This window comes from Hemicordylus capensis, chromosome 2, assembly GCF_027244095.1.
Source record: "Hemicordylus capensis ecotype Gifberg chromosome 2, rHemCap1.1.pri, whole genome shotgun sequence".
Taxonomy (NCBI): domain Eukaryota; kingdom Metazoa; phylum Chordata; class Lepidosauria; order Squamata; family Cordylidae; genus Hemicordylus; species Hemicordylus capensis.
The window spans coordinates 245315500-245333442 of NC_069658.1; the positions used below are offsets into that span (position 1 = coordinate 245315500).

The 17943-nt window shown below is 49.2% G+C and overlaps 1 protein-coding gene across 3 annotated transcripts; it reads left to right on the forward strand.

The window, feature by feature from the left end:
* The first annotated feature begins 3297 nt into the window (after positions 1–3297).
* LOC128342641 (zinc finger and SCAN domain-containing protein 20-like) lies at positions 3298–17381 on the forward strand. Of its 3 annotated transcripts, none has more exons than XM_053290247.1 (7): positions 3325–3415; positions 4563–4634; positions 6103–6926; positions 7290–7389; positions 9957–10817; positions 11932–12135; positions 12620–17381. In XM_053290247.1, exons 3-6 carry the CDS (start codon positions 6183–6185, stop codon positions 12012–12014), a joined length of 1788 nt encoding a protein of 595 aa, XP_053146222.1. In that variant the 5' UTR covers positions 3325–3415; positions 4563–4634; positions 6103–6182; the 3' UTR covers positions 12015–12135; positions 12620–17381. The 3 variants fall into 3 exon arrangements, with proteins under 3 accessions (XP_053146221.1, XP_053146222.1, XP_053146220.1); XM_053290245.1 differs by having other exon boundaries at positions 12623–17381; XM_053290246.1 differs by lacking the exon at positions 4563–4634 and having other exon boundaries at positions 3298–3415; positions 12623–17381.
* The last annotated feature ends 562 nt before the right edge of the window (positions 17382–17943 follow it).

Sequence of the window (17943 nt, forward strand, 5' to 3'; positions counted from 1 at the left end):
GCTTTGCAGATAAAGTCGCTTGCATCCGTGCTGACCTGGACTCCAGAGTTTTGGCAGTTCCGGCAGACGTGCCTTTGGTACCATCTGGTCCCGTTGTGTTGGATTCTTTTCGGTTGCTGCGGCCTGAGGATGTGGACAAGATCCTGGGCAGTGTGCGGGCGACTTCGTGCGCTCTTGACCCTTGCCCTTCATGGCTAATAAAAGCTGCCAGGGAGGGGACAGGTAGATGGCTGGAGGTGATCGTTAATGCTTCATTAAGGGAGGGCAGGATGCCATCGTGCCTTAAGGAGGCGGTGGTAAGACCTCTATTAAAAAAGCCCTCCCTTGATCCCTCCAGCCTGGACAACTATAGACCTGTGTCCAACCTCCCCTTTCTGGGCAAGGTGATGGAGCGTGTGGTGGCGTCCCAGCTGCAGAGGGTCTTGGATGATACGGATTATCTGGACCCTTTTCAATCTGGCTTCCGCCCCGGGTATGGGACTGAGACTGCCTTGGTCGCCCTAGTGGATGACCTACGCCGGGAACTAGACAGGGGGAGTGCGTCCCTGTTGGTTCTGCTGGACCTCTCGGCGGCGTTCGATACCATCGACCATGGTATCCTTCTGGGCCGCCTCTCGAGTATGGGAATCGGAGGCACTGCGTTGCAGTGGTTTCGGTCCTTTCTTGAGGGGAGGGTTCAGAAGGTGGTGCTGGGGGACTACTGCTCGGCCCCGTGGCCGTTGGCCTGTGGGGTCCCGCAGGGATCGGTCTTGTCCCCCATGCTGTTTAACATCTACATGAAGCCGCTGGGAGAGGTCATCCGGAGATTTGGACTGAGTTGTCAGCAATATGCGGATGACACTCAGCTCTATCTCTCCTTGTCATCTGATCCTAGGGAGGCGGTGGATGTCCTGAATCGGGGGCTGGAGGCCGTGATGGGTTGGATGTGGGCTAACAAACTGAAATTGAATCCGGATAAGACGGAGGTACTGTTGGTCAGTAGGAGAGCCAATCGGGATGAGGAGATTTTACCGGTTCTGGATGGGGTTGCACTCCCCTTGAAGGAGCAAGTACGCAGCTTGGGGGTACTACTGGACCCGGCTCTGCTTTTGGAAGCTCAGGTGGAGGCGGTGGCTAGGGGTGCCTTTGCACGGCTTCGGCTGGTGCGCCAGCTGCGTCCCTTTCTCGAGAAGGCAGATCTGGCCACGGTTACCCACGCCTTAGTCACGTCGTGGCTGGATTACTGTAACGCGCTCTACGTGGGGCTGCCCTTGAAGAATATCCGGAAACTGCAGCTAGTGCAAAACGCGGCAGCGAGGGTTTTATCCGGAGCTGCCCGTTGGGAACATATCACCCCCATTTTGAAAGAGCTGCACTGGCTGCCGGTTCGTTTCCGGGTCCAATTCAAGGTGCTGGTTTTGACCTTTAAAGCCCTAAATGGTTTGGGCCCGGGGTATCTGAGGGACCGCCTGCTCCCACGGGTTGCTGCCCGCTTGACAAGGACATCTGAGGGGGCCCTGCTCCGGGTGCCGACAATGAGGGAGGCCCGGCTGTCGTGCACTCGGGACAGGGCCTTCTCTGTTGCTGCCCCCAGACTCTGGAATGCTCTCCCAGTGGCCATTCGTTCCTCGGACTCCATCACGGCTTTTAGAAAGCTTTTAAAGACTTGGCTTTTTACCCAGGCTTTTACATGATCGTTTTCTACTGCAGCTTCTTTGTGTTTTTATTTGTTGTATTTGTTGTATTGTTTTTATGCCTGTTTTTATGTTTTTATATTTTTAACATGATGTTTTTATTGTCTTTTTATTGTATGTTTTTGGCTTTTGTGAACCGCCTTGGGGTTATCTTTTTAACGAAGGGCGGTATATAAATGCAAAAATAAATAAAATAAATAAATAAATAATAGCAGGAGAGAGGGCATCTGGGGGCTGCATCTGGTGGGCCACTATGTGAAATGGGATGCTGGACTAGATGGGCCTTGGGCCTGATCCAGCAGGGCTGTTCTTATGTTCTTAACTGGGGAAAGTGTCCCCGCATGCTGGAGGAGGGAAGGTCGTGTGTGCTCACAGCACACACACATACACATATCTCATATTGAATGTGGCAGAGTCAGTCAGAGAAGTATCGTCCAACCACCCATGTAAGAATGTACAGACATGTGTCTGCATAGACAACATTCCCTCTCTCTTTCTCAATGTGAAAACTGCCTTTCATTTCAAGGGACCCAACAATGGGAGAGCATGTCAGATGGAAGGGCAACTACTACTAGCTGGAGGGAGCTCTTGCCTGTCTGCCTCCCCACCACCACCACCACCACCCACAGCTGCCCTTGATTTCCAGATGACCTCTCCCCAGAGGTGCAAATAGCTATTGAGAAGCAAGAAGGATAAGATCATGGGATCCTAGGAAGATCAAAACAGATGGTCCCCAGCAGCACTTGGTGGCATCTGCACTCCACACAGAACTAAAAAGAAAAACAAGCAACATTGATTGATTGATTAATTAATTACCAGAGCCACTGTAAAATAGGACAAAATGGCACCTGTTTTGCCCACCACCACCCAGGGAAGACTCCTATGCCTCGAGCGGCTGCATGTCAGAAGGATACACAGTGATGGGGAAGACTTCACCGGTTGTGCCTCTGTCTGGCACCCCAGGGGAAAACGTGGCGCAGCGGGGAAATGCTTGACTAACAAGCAGAAGGCTGCCGCGAATCCCCGCCGCTGGTACTATATCGATATAGGAAAATGCTGAAAGGCATCATCTCATACTGCACAGGAGGAGGCGGCAATGGAAAACTCCTCCTATATTTTACCAAAAGAAAACCACAGGTCTCTGTGGGTGCCAGGAGTTGAAATCGACTTGAGGCCACCCTTTACCTTTACCTTTACCTCTGCCTGACACCCCAGGGGGAAACGTGCACACACAGAAGTTGTCTGTCCGGCGATGCAGCTATCAAAGGACACGAGCGCCCCCCTGCGTCTATTCACGGCTTAGCGTACAAAATGGACAACTGGAAGTTCCCATATTGTTGCTTATGTGTGTAATGAACGCAACCCTGCTGACCTAGAGCCCCCCAGGGGAATACGGAGTGAGGATTTGCAGTGTAAACGCTGTCCTCACAACCCTCGCTTGAGATGCCCGCTCTCTGTCCTCCCTCTCCTAGGGCCAGGCAAGACAGAGGTTCCCCTTTTGCTGAACTGCGAGAATCATGCTCAGGGTTAAAGTGAGAGAGAGGGGAAGAGACAGACAGACGCAGAGGCAGTGCACGTGTGGGCATTCCTAGAGAGGCAATGAGAGGAAGCCGGGTCACTCTCTGGCTCTCTAGGATGGTACTGACAAGTGGGAGAAAGGAGGGGAGGGGTTTGGGTTTAAATTTCCCTAGAGCAGGAAAAAAAAAGGAAGAGGGAGGCCTGATCTGTCCAAGCCTGGAGAGGTGAGCAGGGAGGTGGGGGTTGGGGGGGATGCATTTGCAAGAGAAAGAGGGGGAGATAAACAGAGCGAACAGCATGTGATTTCCTTCACCTCCTTCTGCCTTGACCCAGAGGCTATCTAGTCCCAGCAGCGTCCCTCTCCCTCTATGCTTCTTTAGGAGCAAAAGTCTTTGCAAGAGCTCCCCGCCGCCCCTTCTCTAGTGCTTAAATGATGCTAAGAATAAGCAAAGATCTGGAAGTCCACCTCAGTCCCCTGAGTGCGTGTGGATTCTCTATCCTTGCTCAACAGGGGAGAGAAATGCCCTTTGCACCCGCTCAGAGGCAATGTCGTCTATGTTTCATAGAATATTAGAGCTGGAAGGGACCTTATTTTTGCATGTATTTTGAACTGATATCCATGGCGCAGTGGGGAAATGCTTGACTAACAAGCAGAAGGTTGCCAGTTCAAACCCCTGCTAGTATGTTTCCCAGGCTATGGGAAACACCTATATTGGGCAGCAGCGATATAGGAAGATGCTGAAAGGCATCATCTTGCAACATAGCAAGGTTGGAGTGGGCCCAAAGACAAGATTTTAAAATCCCCCCCCCCCACTGAAGTTATACACACACACACACTATGTGCCACAATAGAACATCATCCTAAATTATTTTTTATAAGGTTTTGTAAACTGTGGATGATGCAAGTCATTGAATGGTACTAGAGAAAGACATGCTTTTCTGGTAGCTCGAGGTCTTAACACTCACATCAGTTTTGGAGGATGAATACAACTGAAAGAAGCCTGGACGGGTGCGCGGCTGGGGGAGTCAGTCATGTGACTTGCCTCGGGCGGGGGCCAAGGCATTGGGGGCCCCAGACAACTGTCTCCCCTTGCCCTATTACTCCCCTGTCTCATACTGCACGGGAGGAGACAATGGTAAACCCCTTCTGTATTCTACCAAAGAAAACCACAGGGCTCTGTGGGCACCAGGCGTCGAAATCGACTTGATGTTACACTTTACCTTTACTTCCTCCAAGGAACCCAGAGTGGTGAGCATGGTTGTGTTTATTCTCACAACAACCCTATCCCCTGAGGTAGGTTAGGCTGAGAGAGAAGGTAACTGGCCCTATAACTGAACTAGCTTCAATTATATTTTTCCACTGACCACCAGGATCTACCTCCATTGACCTGAAGAGTGTCCATGGACCCCAGGTTAAGAACCCCTGGCCTAACAGTTCTTACAGTAAGCAAATTATTCCTAATTATTTATTATTTATTATTTACATTGTCCCCCATTATTTTTTATTTTATACATTTTTATATCTCGCTCTTCCTCCAAGGAGCCCAAACTTAAGTTTCTCCTCACAACAACCCTGTGATGTAGGTTAGGCTGAGAGAGAAGTGACTGGGCCAGAGTCACCCAGCTAGTTTTTCATGGCTGAATGGGGATTTGAACTCGGGTCTCCCCGGTCCTAGTCCAGCACTCTAACCACTACACCACCACACTGGCTTGTAAAGGTTTCATAAGTGTTCCATTCAGTCAGATCAGAGGACCTTCGAGGCAAGTATCCTGTTTCCTACAGAATGCTGCTGGGAAACTCATAAACTGGGCATGAATGCAATAGCTCTCCCCTACTATTTGTGCATAAGTCACCTAATGGCGCAGCGGGGAAATTATTTGCCTAGCAAGCAAGAGGTTTCTGATTTGAATCCCAGCTGGTATATTTCCCAGACTAGGGAAACACCTAGATCGGGCAACAGATGCACTGACATCTCTAAATAAGGCTGGGAAAGACCACTGCCTGAAACCTTAGAGAGCGGCTGCCAGTCAGTGTTGACAGTACTGAGCTGGATGGATGAAGGCAGCTTCAATCGAAGCAGCTTCATGCATTCAGTAGGAGCATCCATAGGTCTAGGGTAGAGCACCTGCTTTGCATGCAGAAGCTCTCGTGTTCAATCCCTGGCATCTCCAGGTAAAGTTGTGCCCTTGAGTCAGTGCTGACTCCTGGCGCCCACAGAGCCCTGTGGTTTTATTTATTTGTTTGTTTGTTTTTACATTTATATCCCAGAGCGGTGAACTACATACTTAAGTTTCTCGTCACAACAACCCTGTGAAGTAGGTTAGGCTGAGAGAGAAATGACTGGCCCAGAGCCACCCAGCAAGTCTCATGGCTGAATGGGGATTTGAACTCAGGTCTCCCCGGTCCTAGTCCAGCACTCTAACCACTACACCACGCTGGCTCTACAGGAGGGGTTGACTATTTCCTCCTCCCGTGCAGTGTGAGAGGATGCCTTTCAGCACCTTGGCTGGGAAATATGGGCCAAAGGTCTAGCATGAGCAAATCTTGCTGCTACTAACCAAAAGTCCATCTAAGATGGAGGGGGGAATGAAGCTGCCTTAAACTCCATATTCCCTCCACTTCCAATGGGCTTTTGGCTAACAGCAGGAGAATTTGTGTCTGCCTGTCCCCTGATGGTTGTTGCTTTAAAAAAAAAAAAAAGTCTACCATTTATGTTGGATTAACTTGTGCAGTTTATTTTGTAATGACATGTTTGTTTTTTATTTTCTTTTTTGTATACTACATATTCGTTGTATTCATTGTATATTGCCCTGAAGCATCTGAGTGAAAGGCAGTGTATAAAACTAACCATAAATAACTAAAATGAACCCTTGTCCATTTAAACACATGCCTATTTCCATGTCTTTTCAGAAGATCAGCTCAACTCATTCAGATCACAGTAATTTATTCTAGTTTTCTTTATTGCAACATATTTCTGAGGAAGCCTGAGGATGAAAATGGAGGACCAGAAACACACAAGCTCCACATTTTTGGAAGCATCACGTGGGATAAGAAAAGCCCCCCATGTCCTTCAGGCTGGGAGCATCTGGGAATTCCTGCAAAGGAGGCCAGGAGCAACTCTGATTAAACAAGAATCAGGTGAGGGCTCACTGCAGGAGTGGGAAGTCCAGTGGCAGGAGTTCCTAAGGTCCGTGGAGTCCCCTCTCTCAGGGCTGGAAATCCCACAGCTGCCTGAGCAACCCACCCCGTGGGATGACGCAAAGGCCTTCCTGGCCTCCTTTGAACAAGTGGCTGAAGCCTGCCACTGGCCCAAAGAAGAGTGGGCAACCCGACTCCTGCCAGCCCTGAGTGGAGAAGCTGAACAGGCCTTTAGCAAGCTGAAAGTTGGAGAAAGAGAGGATTATGGGAAGGTGAAGGCAGCCATCTTGCGAGGGGATGCCATGAGGCGGGAAAGGCAGCGGCAACACTTCAGGCGCTTTTACTACCAGGAAGCTGAAGGGCCAAGAGGGGCTTATATTCGGCTCCAGGAACTTTGCCATCAGTGGCTGAAGGTCGAAAGACACTCCAAGGAGCAGATCCTGGAGCTGCTGATCCTGGAGCAGTTCCTAATCATCCTGCCACTGGAGATCCAGAGCTGGGTGAGGGAATGTGGCCCAGAGACCTGTTCCCAAGCAGTGGCCCTGGCTGAGGAATTCCTGCTGAGACAACGAGAGGCCCGGAGGCAAGAAAGCCAGGTGAGGCCATTTTGCTGTCTTCTTCCTGTGGGCCTGTGGTGATGTCAAGGTTGAGAGTCTTTCCATCTCAGAAGTAAGGATGTGCCAGCTGGCTTGATTTGAACTGTGGTTCTAGTTGAACCAGCCCAGTTTGGCTGGTCCGAGTTCACTTGCCAGGGAAAGCAAGCAAAAGGGTACTTGGTACCTTCTATTTTCAGGTGCAGCAGCAGCAGTCTGGGTTTTTAAAATACCTGTCCCCAAAGGAAGGTCCTCAAAAGTGTATGTGTATCTTAAAGAGTCTCAGTGCTCATTTCTCCCCTTTCAGCAATGAGGCTGTGGAGTTCACCATAGGGGATATAACAGGACTCTTCTCTGCTGCTGCAGGTGGCATTTGAAGAGGCAGCAGCTTCGTCAGATGTCGAGCAGAGGCAGCTGTGCCTGGAAACCAAGCAAGAAGATGACAGTGGAGAGGCCAGCCTCTTAGGTAAGGAGCAGGAAGGCTTTTTGTGCCAGAGTCCTGGGGTGCTCCAAAGTTGCTTCCTAGGCTTATTTTATATATGGCTGATTCTTCTCCCTTTAGGGAGCTCAAGAGTTGCTCCGTCTCTGAACCCACAGAATCTGATGTCTTAAGGGAAATGATAATGTGAGGGGGAGAAGACAAGCTGAGAAATCACTCATGAGTTTCTGTAGAGTATTCTAGAATATATTTCTTTTGGCACTTTAAAAAAAAATATTGTTTCAGTTGCAGTGGGAGGCATATTCCTTAGCATGCCAGAAGGTTGGAGGATATTCTATGACATCATAGCAGTTCACCCAATGGCTAGGGGCCAACTTGTAGACTAGCATCATTTCTAGCTGGTTATACAAGGTAATATGTTTGACTTCATGTAGGGTAAGGTGAATGTATTTATTTAGCATCTTTGTATAACTCCCAAAATTCGTGCCTCTAGGCAGTTTACAATAAAACAGATTAAAAACAAAGTTAAAACATTAAAACAATTTAAAACAATGATAGATTCTAAAAGTTAATTAAACTTTTAATTAAGTTAATTAAACTGGGGGAATACATTAGGGGTGTGCACGGAACCGCGGAGCTGCGATCCGGCACTGGGGTGGGGGGTTCCAATAAGGACGGGGGGGGGCTTTACTTACCCCTCCCAACAACCGCGCCGTATTTTCTGGAGCAATCGGGCAGCAGGATACCTCCTTGCCGCCCGCTTCATTCCCCACTTGGCTGTGGCTCCTCCTGAAGTATTCAGAATCGGGCGGCAGGATACCTCCCTCCTGCCCCCTTCAAAACCCCGCTCGGCTGGCGGCCGCCCCCTTCAAGCCCCATGCCGCCCCCTTCTCCCCAGTGCCCCCATTGCAAACAGGCGGCAGGAGAACTCCCTGCCTCCCTTTGCCGTTTTGGCTGCAAATGGCTTCTAAGAAGCCATTGGCTGCCATTTGCAGCCAAGCAGGCAAAGGGGCGGCAGGGAGTTCTCCTGCCGCCCATTTTCTAAAAGGAACAACTCCCTTTAGAAATCGGGCGGCAGGAGAACTCCCTGCCTCACGCGCGCAAAAGGCTTCTTAGAAGCCATTTGCAGCCAAGACAGCAAAGGGGCGGCAGGGAGTTCTCCTGCCGCCCGTTTGCAATGGGGGCACTGGGGAGAAGGGGGCGGCAGGGGGCTTGGGGGCAGCAGGGGGCTTGGAGGGGGCGGCCGCCAGCCGAGCAGGGTTTTGAAGGGGGCGGCAGGGAGGTATCCTGCCGCCCGATTCTGAATACTTAAGGAGGAGCCACAGCCAAGCGGGGAATGAAGCGGGCGGCAGGGAGGTATCCTGCCGCCCGATTGCTCCAGAAAATACAGCGCGGTTGTTGGGAGGGGTAAGTAAAGCCCCCCCCGTCCATATTGGAACCCCCCACCCCATCTTCCCGAACTGAACCACCCCGTGTCCGGACTGGTCCGGAGGCCTTTAGAATGGCCTCCGAACCGGTCCGTGCACATACCTAGAATACATTTGTCTTAACAGCCCTTTTAAGAGCTGTCAGAGATTAGAAGGCTCTGCTTTCGACAGGGCATGCATTCCAAAGCCTCAGAGAGACAATGGAAAAGGCCCATCCCTAAGTAGCCACCAGACCAGCTGGTGACAGCAGCAGACAGCTCTCCCCAGATGAATAGGTGGCGGGGCTTATAGTGAAGAAGGCATTCTCTTAAATGCCCTGGGCCTGAACTGTTTAGGGCCTGTAAAGGGCCTTTGTTTTCTCTTACTTAAGTAAGATTCTCAGGAACCTGATGTGTGGGTTAGACATCTGCCAAAACTCTCTAATGTCTGTCCAGCAGGAACTGCTTCTCCCACAGAACTCCTTTCCTACTAGGTCTTTGAGAACAGAGGTGCACCTTGCTACTTTTGGAGCCTGAAACTAAAGCCCCCCCCCCCAAGTTAAACATCTCACACACACACACACACACACACACACACACACACACACACCATGACACACGCAGTATTTTTAACACATGGGTTCTTGAGGGCACAAACAGCAACAGAACTCACAAGAATGTAAGAACAGAAAGCAGGTATATTTATGCCAATATGCATTAGCGGAAATACTTCAGCACACAACTTAACATCTTTCCCCACTCCCCGCTCTGTCTCTAAAGCAGAAGTCACACTCTGCCATCTAGCTTAGGTCACAGTAATGCTTAGCTGCCCAGGCCGGCAGCAACCACACCACCCAGAGCAGACTAAAGAGGATTTGGGGGGCCCCAGGGGGTTTGGAGGCCCTGGATTTTGGCCCAGAAGTCTAGGGGTAAGAGCGCCTGACACCCATGCCATTAATTTCTTGCTTTCAAATTCAATTTCTCCCTAATCCGGGGCAGCCCAAAACGTTGGGCTGCCTAAGGTCAAGGTCAATAGGACAACCCACATCTGTGTGTGAGTGTCCCTGACATGGCAGGGGGCAGGGTTTGCCACTCCAGGCACTCCATTTCAGCTGCTTGCCTGAGGCTTCTGTCTTGTCCTGCTCTAGCCCAGAGACTGAATTATTTGGGATTCTCATTTCTCCCGCAGCCAAGCGGTGGATGGCCATGGACGAAGGAGAGGAATATGTGCCAGAGGATTCTGAACTGGGGGGGCCGCGCGGGGTGTCAACTTGGAAAGTAGAGGCACACCTCTCCCAGTGTTGTGTCCACGAAACTGCCTCAGCAAGTCAGGAAAGATTAGAGGGCCAGCCGGAAACCTACGTTGTGGAGAAAGCTGTTGATCCCGTTCCCTGTGGGGGAAGTTACAACAAGGCCCCCAGTGAAACCACTATCCCGACAGCAGCAGAAGTTGGTAAGAAACAGAACGTTTGCACCCCTTACAGCAAGAACACAGGCCTCCCATTGAGAACTCGTGCAGGAGGGAAACCCCTCAAATGCCAAGTCTGTGGGAAGTGCTTTCTCTGTAGCTCCAAGTTGGTCGTCCACCAGAGGTCCCATGCCGGGGAAAAGCCATATAAGCGGTTGTACTTGTGTAGCACTCAGCACATGTGCCCACCCAGCCTCCAGGTCGAGAGCCCGGAGCGGCCCACCGTCCTTGCCAAAATGGCTCCTCGCATCCGTGGGCAGCGGTGGGAAGGCAAGGAGGTGGTGGCCTTGTTGAGCAGCATCAGAACCAGCCCCGCCCTGGCCCTGCTCATGAGCAGCAGCTCACAGAGGGGACAGCAGCACTGGGAAAGGATTCGGGACCAGCTCCTTGCTCAGGGCTTCCACAGGAACATCGACCAGCTGCGGTCAAAGTGGAAGCAGCTGAAGACGGACTTTTTCGCTGCGGGCCGGCCTGCTGCGGAGGGCAAAGAGAGGCCCACCAATATACCCCCTTATTTCAACCGGATGCGGAGTCTGTGGGATGCAGCTGGGCGCCCCCCCTTCAAAGATCGTCACCTGCCAGGTAGGTTGAAACAGGGCTATTGTCCCCCTTTATTATTGGTTAACAGCAAATCCCATAGCTGCGTAAAATATCCAAATGGCTCACTTGTGCTACTGTGCCAGCGCTCCTTGCCATTAAAATGGACAGAGGAAGCGGTTTTTCTGCTTCCACGGGTTGCACCTCATCGGCCCTGTGTTTGCAAATATTAAGGTTGAAAGAGGGGAGAGGGGTTGTGTGGGAGCCAGGAACCAGGTAGGACAGGCGCGACCAACTTGCAATCTGTCCCCAGCGCAGGGGCGTAACTATAATAGGGCAAGGAGAGACAGTTGTCTGGGGGCCCACAGCCTTGGGGGCGGCCCAGAGGCAAGTCACATGACTGACGCCCCCAGCCGCGCACCCGCCTGGGCTTCCTTCAGTTGTATTCATCCTCCGAAATGGATGGGAGTGTTAAGACCGGGAGCTACCGGAACAGCATGTCTTTCTCTAGTCCAGGGGTTCTCAACGTTAGGTCTCCAGATATTATTGGACTTCAACTCCCATAATCCCCTGCCCCAGGGGCCTTTGGTTGGGAATTATGGGAGTTGAAGTCCAATAACATCTGGGGACTCAACGTTGAGAATCCCTGCTCTAGTCCCATTAAATGACTTGCATCGTCCACAATTTACAAAACCTTTTAAAAAATAATGTAGTATGATGTTCTATTGTGGCACATGGGAGAGATATAGATGTAGATATAGATATATAGATTTTACTGTGCTTTTTGTTACTACTATTCAGCCTCATTTAAGATTTCTTTACTTCATGAGCTGAGCTTCAGTGTGGAGGGGTCGGGCATTTTAAAATCTTGTCCCTGGGCCCACTCCAACCTTGCTACGCCCCTGCCCCAGTGTTTCCTCAAAAGTGGACAAAAAGCTATCCTCCCAGCTCCTGGCTCCCACACAATTCTTCTCCCCTCGCTCTTTCGATTCACGCGGCCACTGATCAGGAACGTGTATGGCTCTCCTCCCCTGGCTGGGTATTTTGATCGCAAGAATGAGCCTGTTGTCTCCATGAGGCAGGTGAGGTCTCCACACCAAGCCCAGGACATTTCAGCAAGCGGCAACTTGACCTTTTCTTATTACCTGCTTCCTTCCAGCCTCTTATCGGGCCCGAAGGCGTGAGCTGGAGAGGTGCCAAGAGGACGACGGCGAGCTGGAGGCCCAAGGTCCTTCCTGCTGACGGGTAACTGGCATCCAGAAGTGAGAAACAACCACCCGTCGCATCGCCTTCTGTGTGTTCCCGTGCACCAGTAGCAGAGAGATGGATGAGGGGGGCATCACTGGGAGGACAAGTGACCAGCGTAAGAGTGAATAATAGAACGGTTGTTATCATTAGTCGCTGACATCCAGATTAATGCTGGACTTGTGCAATCATAGGAACACAGGAACCTGCCTTATACCAAGCCGGACCATTGGTCCATCTTGCTCAGTATTGTCTTTACAGACTGGCAGCGGCTCTCCAAGGTTGCAAGCAGGAATCTCTCTCAGTCCTATCTTGGAGATGCTGCCAGGGAGGGAACTTGGAACCTAGATGCTCTTCCCAGAGCAGCCCCATCCCATGTGGCTGTTGCTGGTATCTGCCTTATGTTTCTTTTTAGATTGTGAGTACTTTGGGGACAGGAATCCATCTTATTTATGTATTGTTTATTTTTCAATGTGAACCGCTTTGAGAACTTTGGTTGAAGAGCAGTATACAAATATCCGCAGGGGTCTGTGTCTGTGTGTGTCTGTGTGTAAGCCATTCTTTCCTGACCTCTCTGTTTTTTTCTGTCCCTCTTAACCCAGCAGGCCCTGATCATGGGTTTTAAGGAAGGTGATTCTCCTGGGAAGAAACAAAAGGGATTCTTACCCCAAACATGGACTGCCTTTCTCCATACTGGGGACAAAGGAGGAGATCATAGGAACGAAGGAAGACGCCTTCCTGATCTCCCACAAGTTGCGCTGTCCTTTTTCAAGTGACAAAGGCCTGCCCCATTTCTCCTACTTGAAACTCATTCCCCACTTCTCCAGAAGCTCTTATATATTGTTTAAAAAATAACTTTTAAAAAACTGGTTTTGAATGCATATCTATTGACATTCTATTGGCCGTGGCTTCTGCCTGGAACTCCTTCCCACAAAGCGTCAGTGGTGCCACTGCTTTTCCTTCACCCTTCCTCAAAGCCCACCTTTTTGTGTGGATCCTTTGGCTCACTTCATTCTCACGCCTAAAGGCGGCTTCACAGGACTGCCGCCAAGTCCAGGAGCCGGAAACCTTTGGTTCCTTGTAAGTCAGCACTGCCAGTGGGGATGCTGTGAGGACCTTGGTCTCCATTGAAGGACATTGTAGAACTGGAAAAGGACATTGTAGAACTGGAAAAGGTGCAGAAGAGGGCAACCAAGATGATCAGGGGCCTCGAGCACCTTTCTTATGAGGCAAGACGGCAACACCTGGGGCTTTTTTGTTTAAAGAAAAGACGACCGAGGGGCAACATGATAGAGGTCTATAAAATCATGCATGGAGTGGAGAAAGTGGATAGAGAGAAATGTTTCTCCCTCTCGCATAACACAAGAACCAGAACCAGGGGTCATCCCATGAAATTGCCAGGAAATTTAGGAAGTACTGACAAAAGGAAGTACTTTTTCACACAATGTATGATCAATTTGTGGAATTCTCTGCCACAAGATGTGGTGACAGCCAACAGCCTGGATGGCTTTAAGAGGGGTTTAGATAAATTCATGGAGGACAGGTCTATCAATGGCTACTAGTCTGAGGGCTATAGGCAACCTCCAGCCTCAGAGGCAGGATGCCTCTAAATACCAGTTGCAGGAAAGTAGCAGCAGGAGAGAGGGCATGCCCTCAGCCTTTGCCTCTGGGCTCCCCAGAGGCTTGTGTGAAGAAGGATACTGGACTAGATGGGCCTTGGGTCTGATCCTTTAGGGCTGTCCTTATGTTCTTAACCCACCAAATGCTGATTCGTGCTCAAGGTCACTGTGACTCTACCCAGAATCTCCACCCAATTTCAAACGTTGGTTATGGAAGTTGAGTGAATCTTGGTAGAATCTTAGGAAGTAAAGTTTGGGGACCAGCATTTGGTGGGTGCATGCATGTGATGCATCTGCTGGGAATGTGCACTCGCTGGGAAGCAGAGATACATGGTCATGTGAAGCTGCCTAATGTCTGTGCAAATGAACTGAAGTCCTATTTACCCATGCTTCAGTTCTCTCCCCACCCCACCAAATCTGGAGAGGAGGGCTGGTCTTGGTGGTAGCAAGCATGAATTGTCCCTTTGCTAAGCAGGGGCCACCTTGGTTCGCTGACTACCTGTGAGTGCTGTGAGAGATTTCCCTTAGGGGATGGGGTCATAGTTCAGTGGAGGATCATCTGCATGCTTGTATGCAGAAGGTCTCAGCTTCACTCCCTGGCATCTCTGGGTAGGGCTGGGAGAGACTCCTGCTTGAAACCTTGGAAAGCTGCTGCCAGCCAATGTAGACAATACTGAGCTAAATGGACCAATGATCTGATTCAGTATAAGGCAGCTTCCTATGTTATGTTATCTCCCCTGAGTTAGAACACAGGAAACTGCCATATGCTGAGTCAGACCATTGGTCTATCTAGCTCAGTACTGTCTCCCCAGACTGGCAGAGGCTTCTCCAAGGTTGCAGGCAGGAATCTCTCTCAGCCCTGTCTTGGAGATGCTGCCAGGGAGGGAACTTGGAACTTTCTGCTCTTCCCAGAGCGGCTCCATCCCCTGAGGGGAATATCTTACAGTGCTCACACTTCTAGTCTCTCATTCATATGCAACCAGGGCAGACCCTGCTTAGCTAAGGGGACAAATCATGCTTGTTACCACAAGACCATCTCTCCTCTTTAAGTTAACAGGGATGTCACAAGAACATTTGTCCTATAGAGAAGATTATAACTGCTACCTCCTTCACTGAGGACTTTTGCACATATTCTGGTCCTAGGGCATGGCATAAAAACAGATGATACAGTCACTTTCCTGAAGCTAAGGAGGTTTACGGCTGGTCAGTGCCTGGATGGGAGACGTGTTTGCAACTCTCTGTATGCTGCCTGAATTCCATGGTAGAAGAAAGATGAGATATAAATTATACTACGTTTTGAAATATCCTCCACTAAACTCCTGTACAATATGATTTTGGAGAGCGAGGGAGAGGTTCTTTTCTGCTGTTTGCGGGAAGGGTGGGTTGGCTTTTAATATCCTCGGAACAGGAACCCTATCCATGCATTATTATCAATGTGCAGGCAATCTGTGAACAGCAGACTATACACTACTTCAACCCTCCTGCAGATGTTGGACTACAAGTCCCATCATCCCTAACTATTGGCCACTGTGGCTGGGGATGACTGGAGTTATAGTCCAACAACAGCTGCGGGAGGGTGGGGGAGCTGAAGTTGTGGAACCCTGGTGTACAGTGTACACACGTACAGTTATTCACATGTTACATTCAGCACATGTACACAGTAGTGCAGGAGATGGGCTGTGCCTAAGTTCGCTTTAAAAATGAACACAGGTACAGTCATCCATAGACAAACTGTACACACGAACCACATAATGACTGAATAGGGCTGGAATGGGGAGGAAACGGATCTAATGTACCGCTTTGGCTGCCCCCTCTCAAAAAGGATATTGAAGAGCTGGGAAATGTGCAAAAAAGACCATCCACAATGACCAGGAGACAGGAGCACTTTCCCTGCGTGGAAGGGTTAATTCATGTGAGCCTTTTTAGTTGAGTAAAAAAGGTAAATCGGCTTTGATACAGATTTATGAAACTGCATGGTGCAGAGAAAGTGATTAGACAGAAGTTTCTCTCTCATCATACTAGATCGAGAAGGGCCATTGTGGCTTGGGATTATGGGAGTTGTAGTCCAACAACATCTGGGGACCCAAGGTTGAGCTTTCCTTTACTAGAGCTTAGGATCAGCCAATGAAATTGTTTGGCTTGGGGACTCAGGACAGATCGGAGGAAATAATACAGTGCATAATTAACCTATGGAACTCACTGCCACAAGATGTGGTGATGGCCACTAGGTTTAGAGGTCATTCACACAGTCAAAAACTGTTTTCCCTAGGTTTGGGAACCCTGTGTGCTCCCAATTTTCGGTCGTGTGGAAGAAAGGTAGGAGGAAAAGCTACCCAGGATTTCCTCCCACCTTGCTTCCACACAACCGAAAACTGGGATCACACACCGCTCCCAAACCTGGGTAAAACACAGTTTTTTGACTGTGTGAATGACCTATTAGATGGCTTTAAAAGGGGATTAGACACATTCATGGAAGAGGGTTATTACCCATGATAGCTCAATGGAACCTCCGTGTTCAGAGGTGGTATACCACTGAATCCCAGTTTCGGGTGGGAAACAGCACCAGTGTGTGCGCGCGTGTGTGCTATTGCCTTCATGCCTTTGTTGTGGACTTCTTGAAACATCTGACTGACCATTTTTGGAAATAGAATGCAAAATGAGATGTACCTTCGGTCTGATCCAGCAGGGCTCTTTTTATGTTCTTTATTGTGAAAACGGTGCTGGGGATCATATGAGGGGGTTGTCTGTAGGGAGTGGAGATGAATTTGCAGGAGTGGGGGGACAGTAAGAAGAAACAGCATGAGAGATGGGGGAAGAGAGACCCCCATCTCCTCACTCTTCTTCAATTGCATTATTCTTACTAGATTAGGGTATGGAAGGAAAATTTCGTAGAATGTAAGAGCTGGACCTTGGAGGTCTTCTACTCCAGGGATTCTCAACGTTGGGTCCCCAGATGTTATAGGACTTCAACTCTCATAACCCCTAACCAAAGGCCACCGGGACAGAGGATTATGGGAGTTGAAGTCCAATAACATCTGGGGACCCAACGTTGAGAATCCCTGTAATCTAGTCCAACCCCCTGCTCAGCACAGAAATCTGCTACAAGTGCAACATCCCTGACCGGTGGCCATCCAGCCTCTGTTTAGAAACCTCCAGTGAAGAAGAGCTGCACCACTGCACGAGGCAGACCCGTGTTCCACTATCAAACAGTACCTACAGTTGGGAAGTTCCTCCAAATGTCTAGCCTGAATCTGCTTCCTTGTCATTTCAACCCATTGGTTCCAGTCCTGCCCACATCAGCAAAAGAGAATAATTCTGCTCCTTTTTCTATGAGAAAGCCCTTAAGATATTTGAAGACAGCAGCTGTCATATCTCCCCTGAGTCTTCTCTTCTCCAGGAGAAACAGATCCAGCTCTTTCCAAAGTTCCTCGGAAGACTTGGTTTCCATCCAGAGACCCCTCACCATCATGGTTGCCTCCTTCTGAACCTATTCCAATTTATCGTCTCTTTTCTGAACCAAAAATCACCAAAAATTCTTTTCCTCCTCAAAACAACAGAGTTGAAGAGAGAGTTAAGTGCTGGTGATCCAATTATTACCTAAAGCTTTTTTTAAAAGCTTTTTGTTTTGTCTTAGTTGTGTTTTATTGTAATTTTGTTTTTGTTTTAATATGCTTTAAATTGTATCTTTTAATTTTACTGTTCTACTTTGCACATTGCCCAGAGAACAATCATTATGAGGGTGGCCAATAAATAAAATTATTGCTGCTGCTGCTGTTGTTATTGAAGAAAATCAACCCCACCTCCAATAATCCCTGTAACAAGGATTCCTAGATGTTGACTACAACACCCATAATCCCCTGCCAATTGAATGATGGGAGTTGTAGCCATCAACATCTGGGAATCCCTTTTACAGGGAGCACTGCATTTTGAATAGTTCTATAGAATCTGGGATATTTCCAGTATGTCAAACGACACATATTACAAAGGAATGTACAAAGGGCTCATCACACCAGAAAAGTTTATGTTGAAGCGGATGATATTTGCAACATTGTGGAGCAATCCATGTCAAAGATTGTGGCTAGGGACGATGGAAATTGTAGTCAAGGAGATCCAAGGGTGGGTAACTCTTGTATTACACCATCTACTACTACTACTACAAATATTTATATACAGCTCTTCAACCAAAGTTCCCAAAGCGGTTTACATAGAAAAATAAATAATACATAAGATGGTCCCCTGTCCCCAAAGGGCTCACAATTTAAAAAGAAACATAAGGCAGATACCAGCAACAGCCACTGGAAGGATGC

Excerpts from the sequence above, each read along its gene's own strand:
- LOC128342641 (XM_053290246.1), top strand. The coding sequence starts at position 6,183 with ATGAAAATGGAGGACCAGAAACACACAAGCTCCACATTTTTGGAAGCA. Across the intron at positions 7,390-9,956 it reads TGGAGAGGCCAGCCTCTTAG|CCAAGCGGTGGATGGCCATG; the intron begins GTAAGGAGCAGG and ends TTTCTCCCGCAG. Across the intron at positions 10,818-11,931 it reads CAAAGATCGTCACCTGCCAG|CCTCTTATCGGGCCCGAAGG; the intron begins GTAGGTTGAAAC and ends GCTTCCTTCCAG.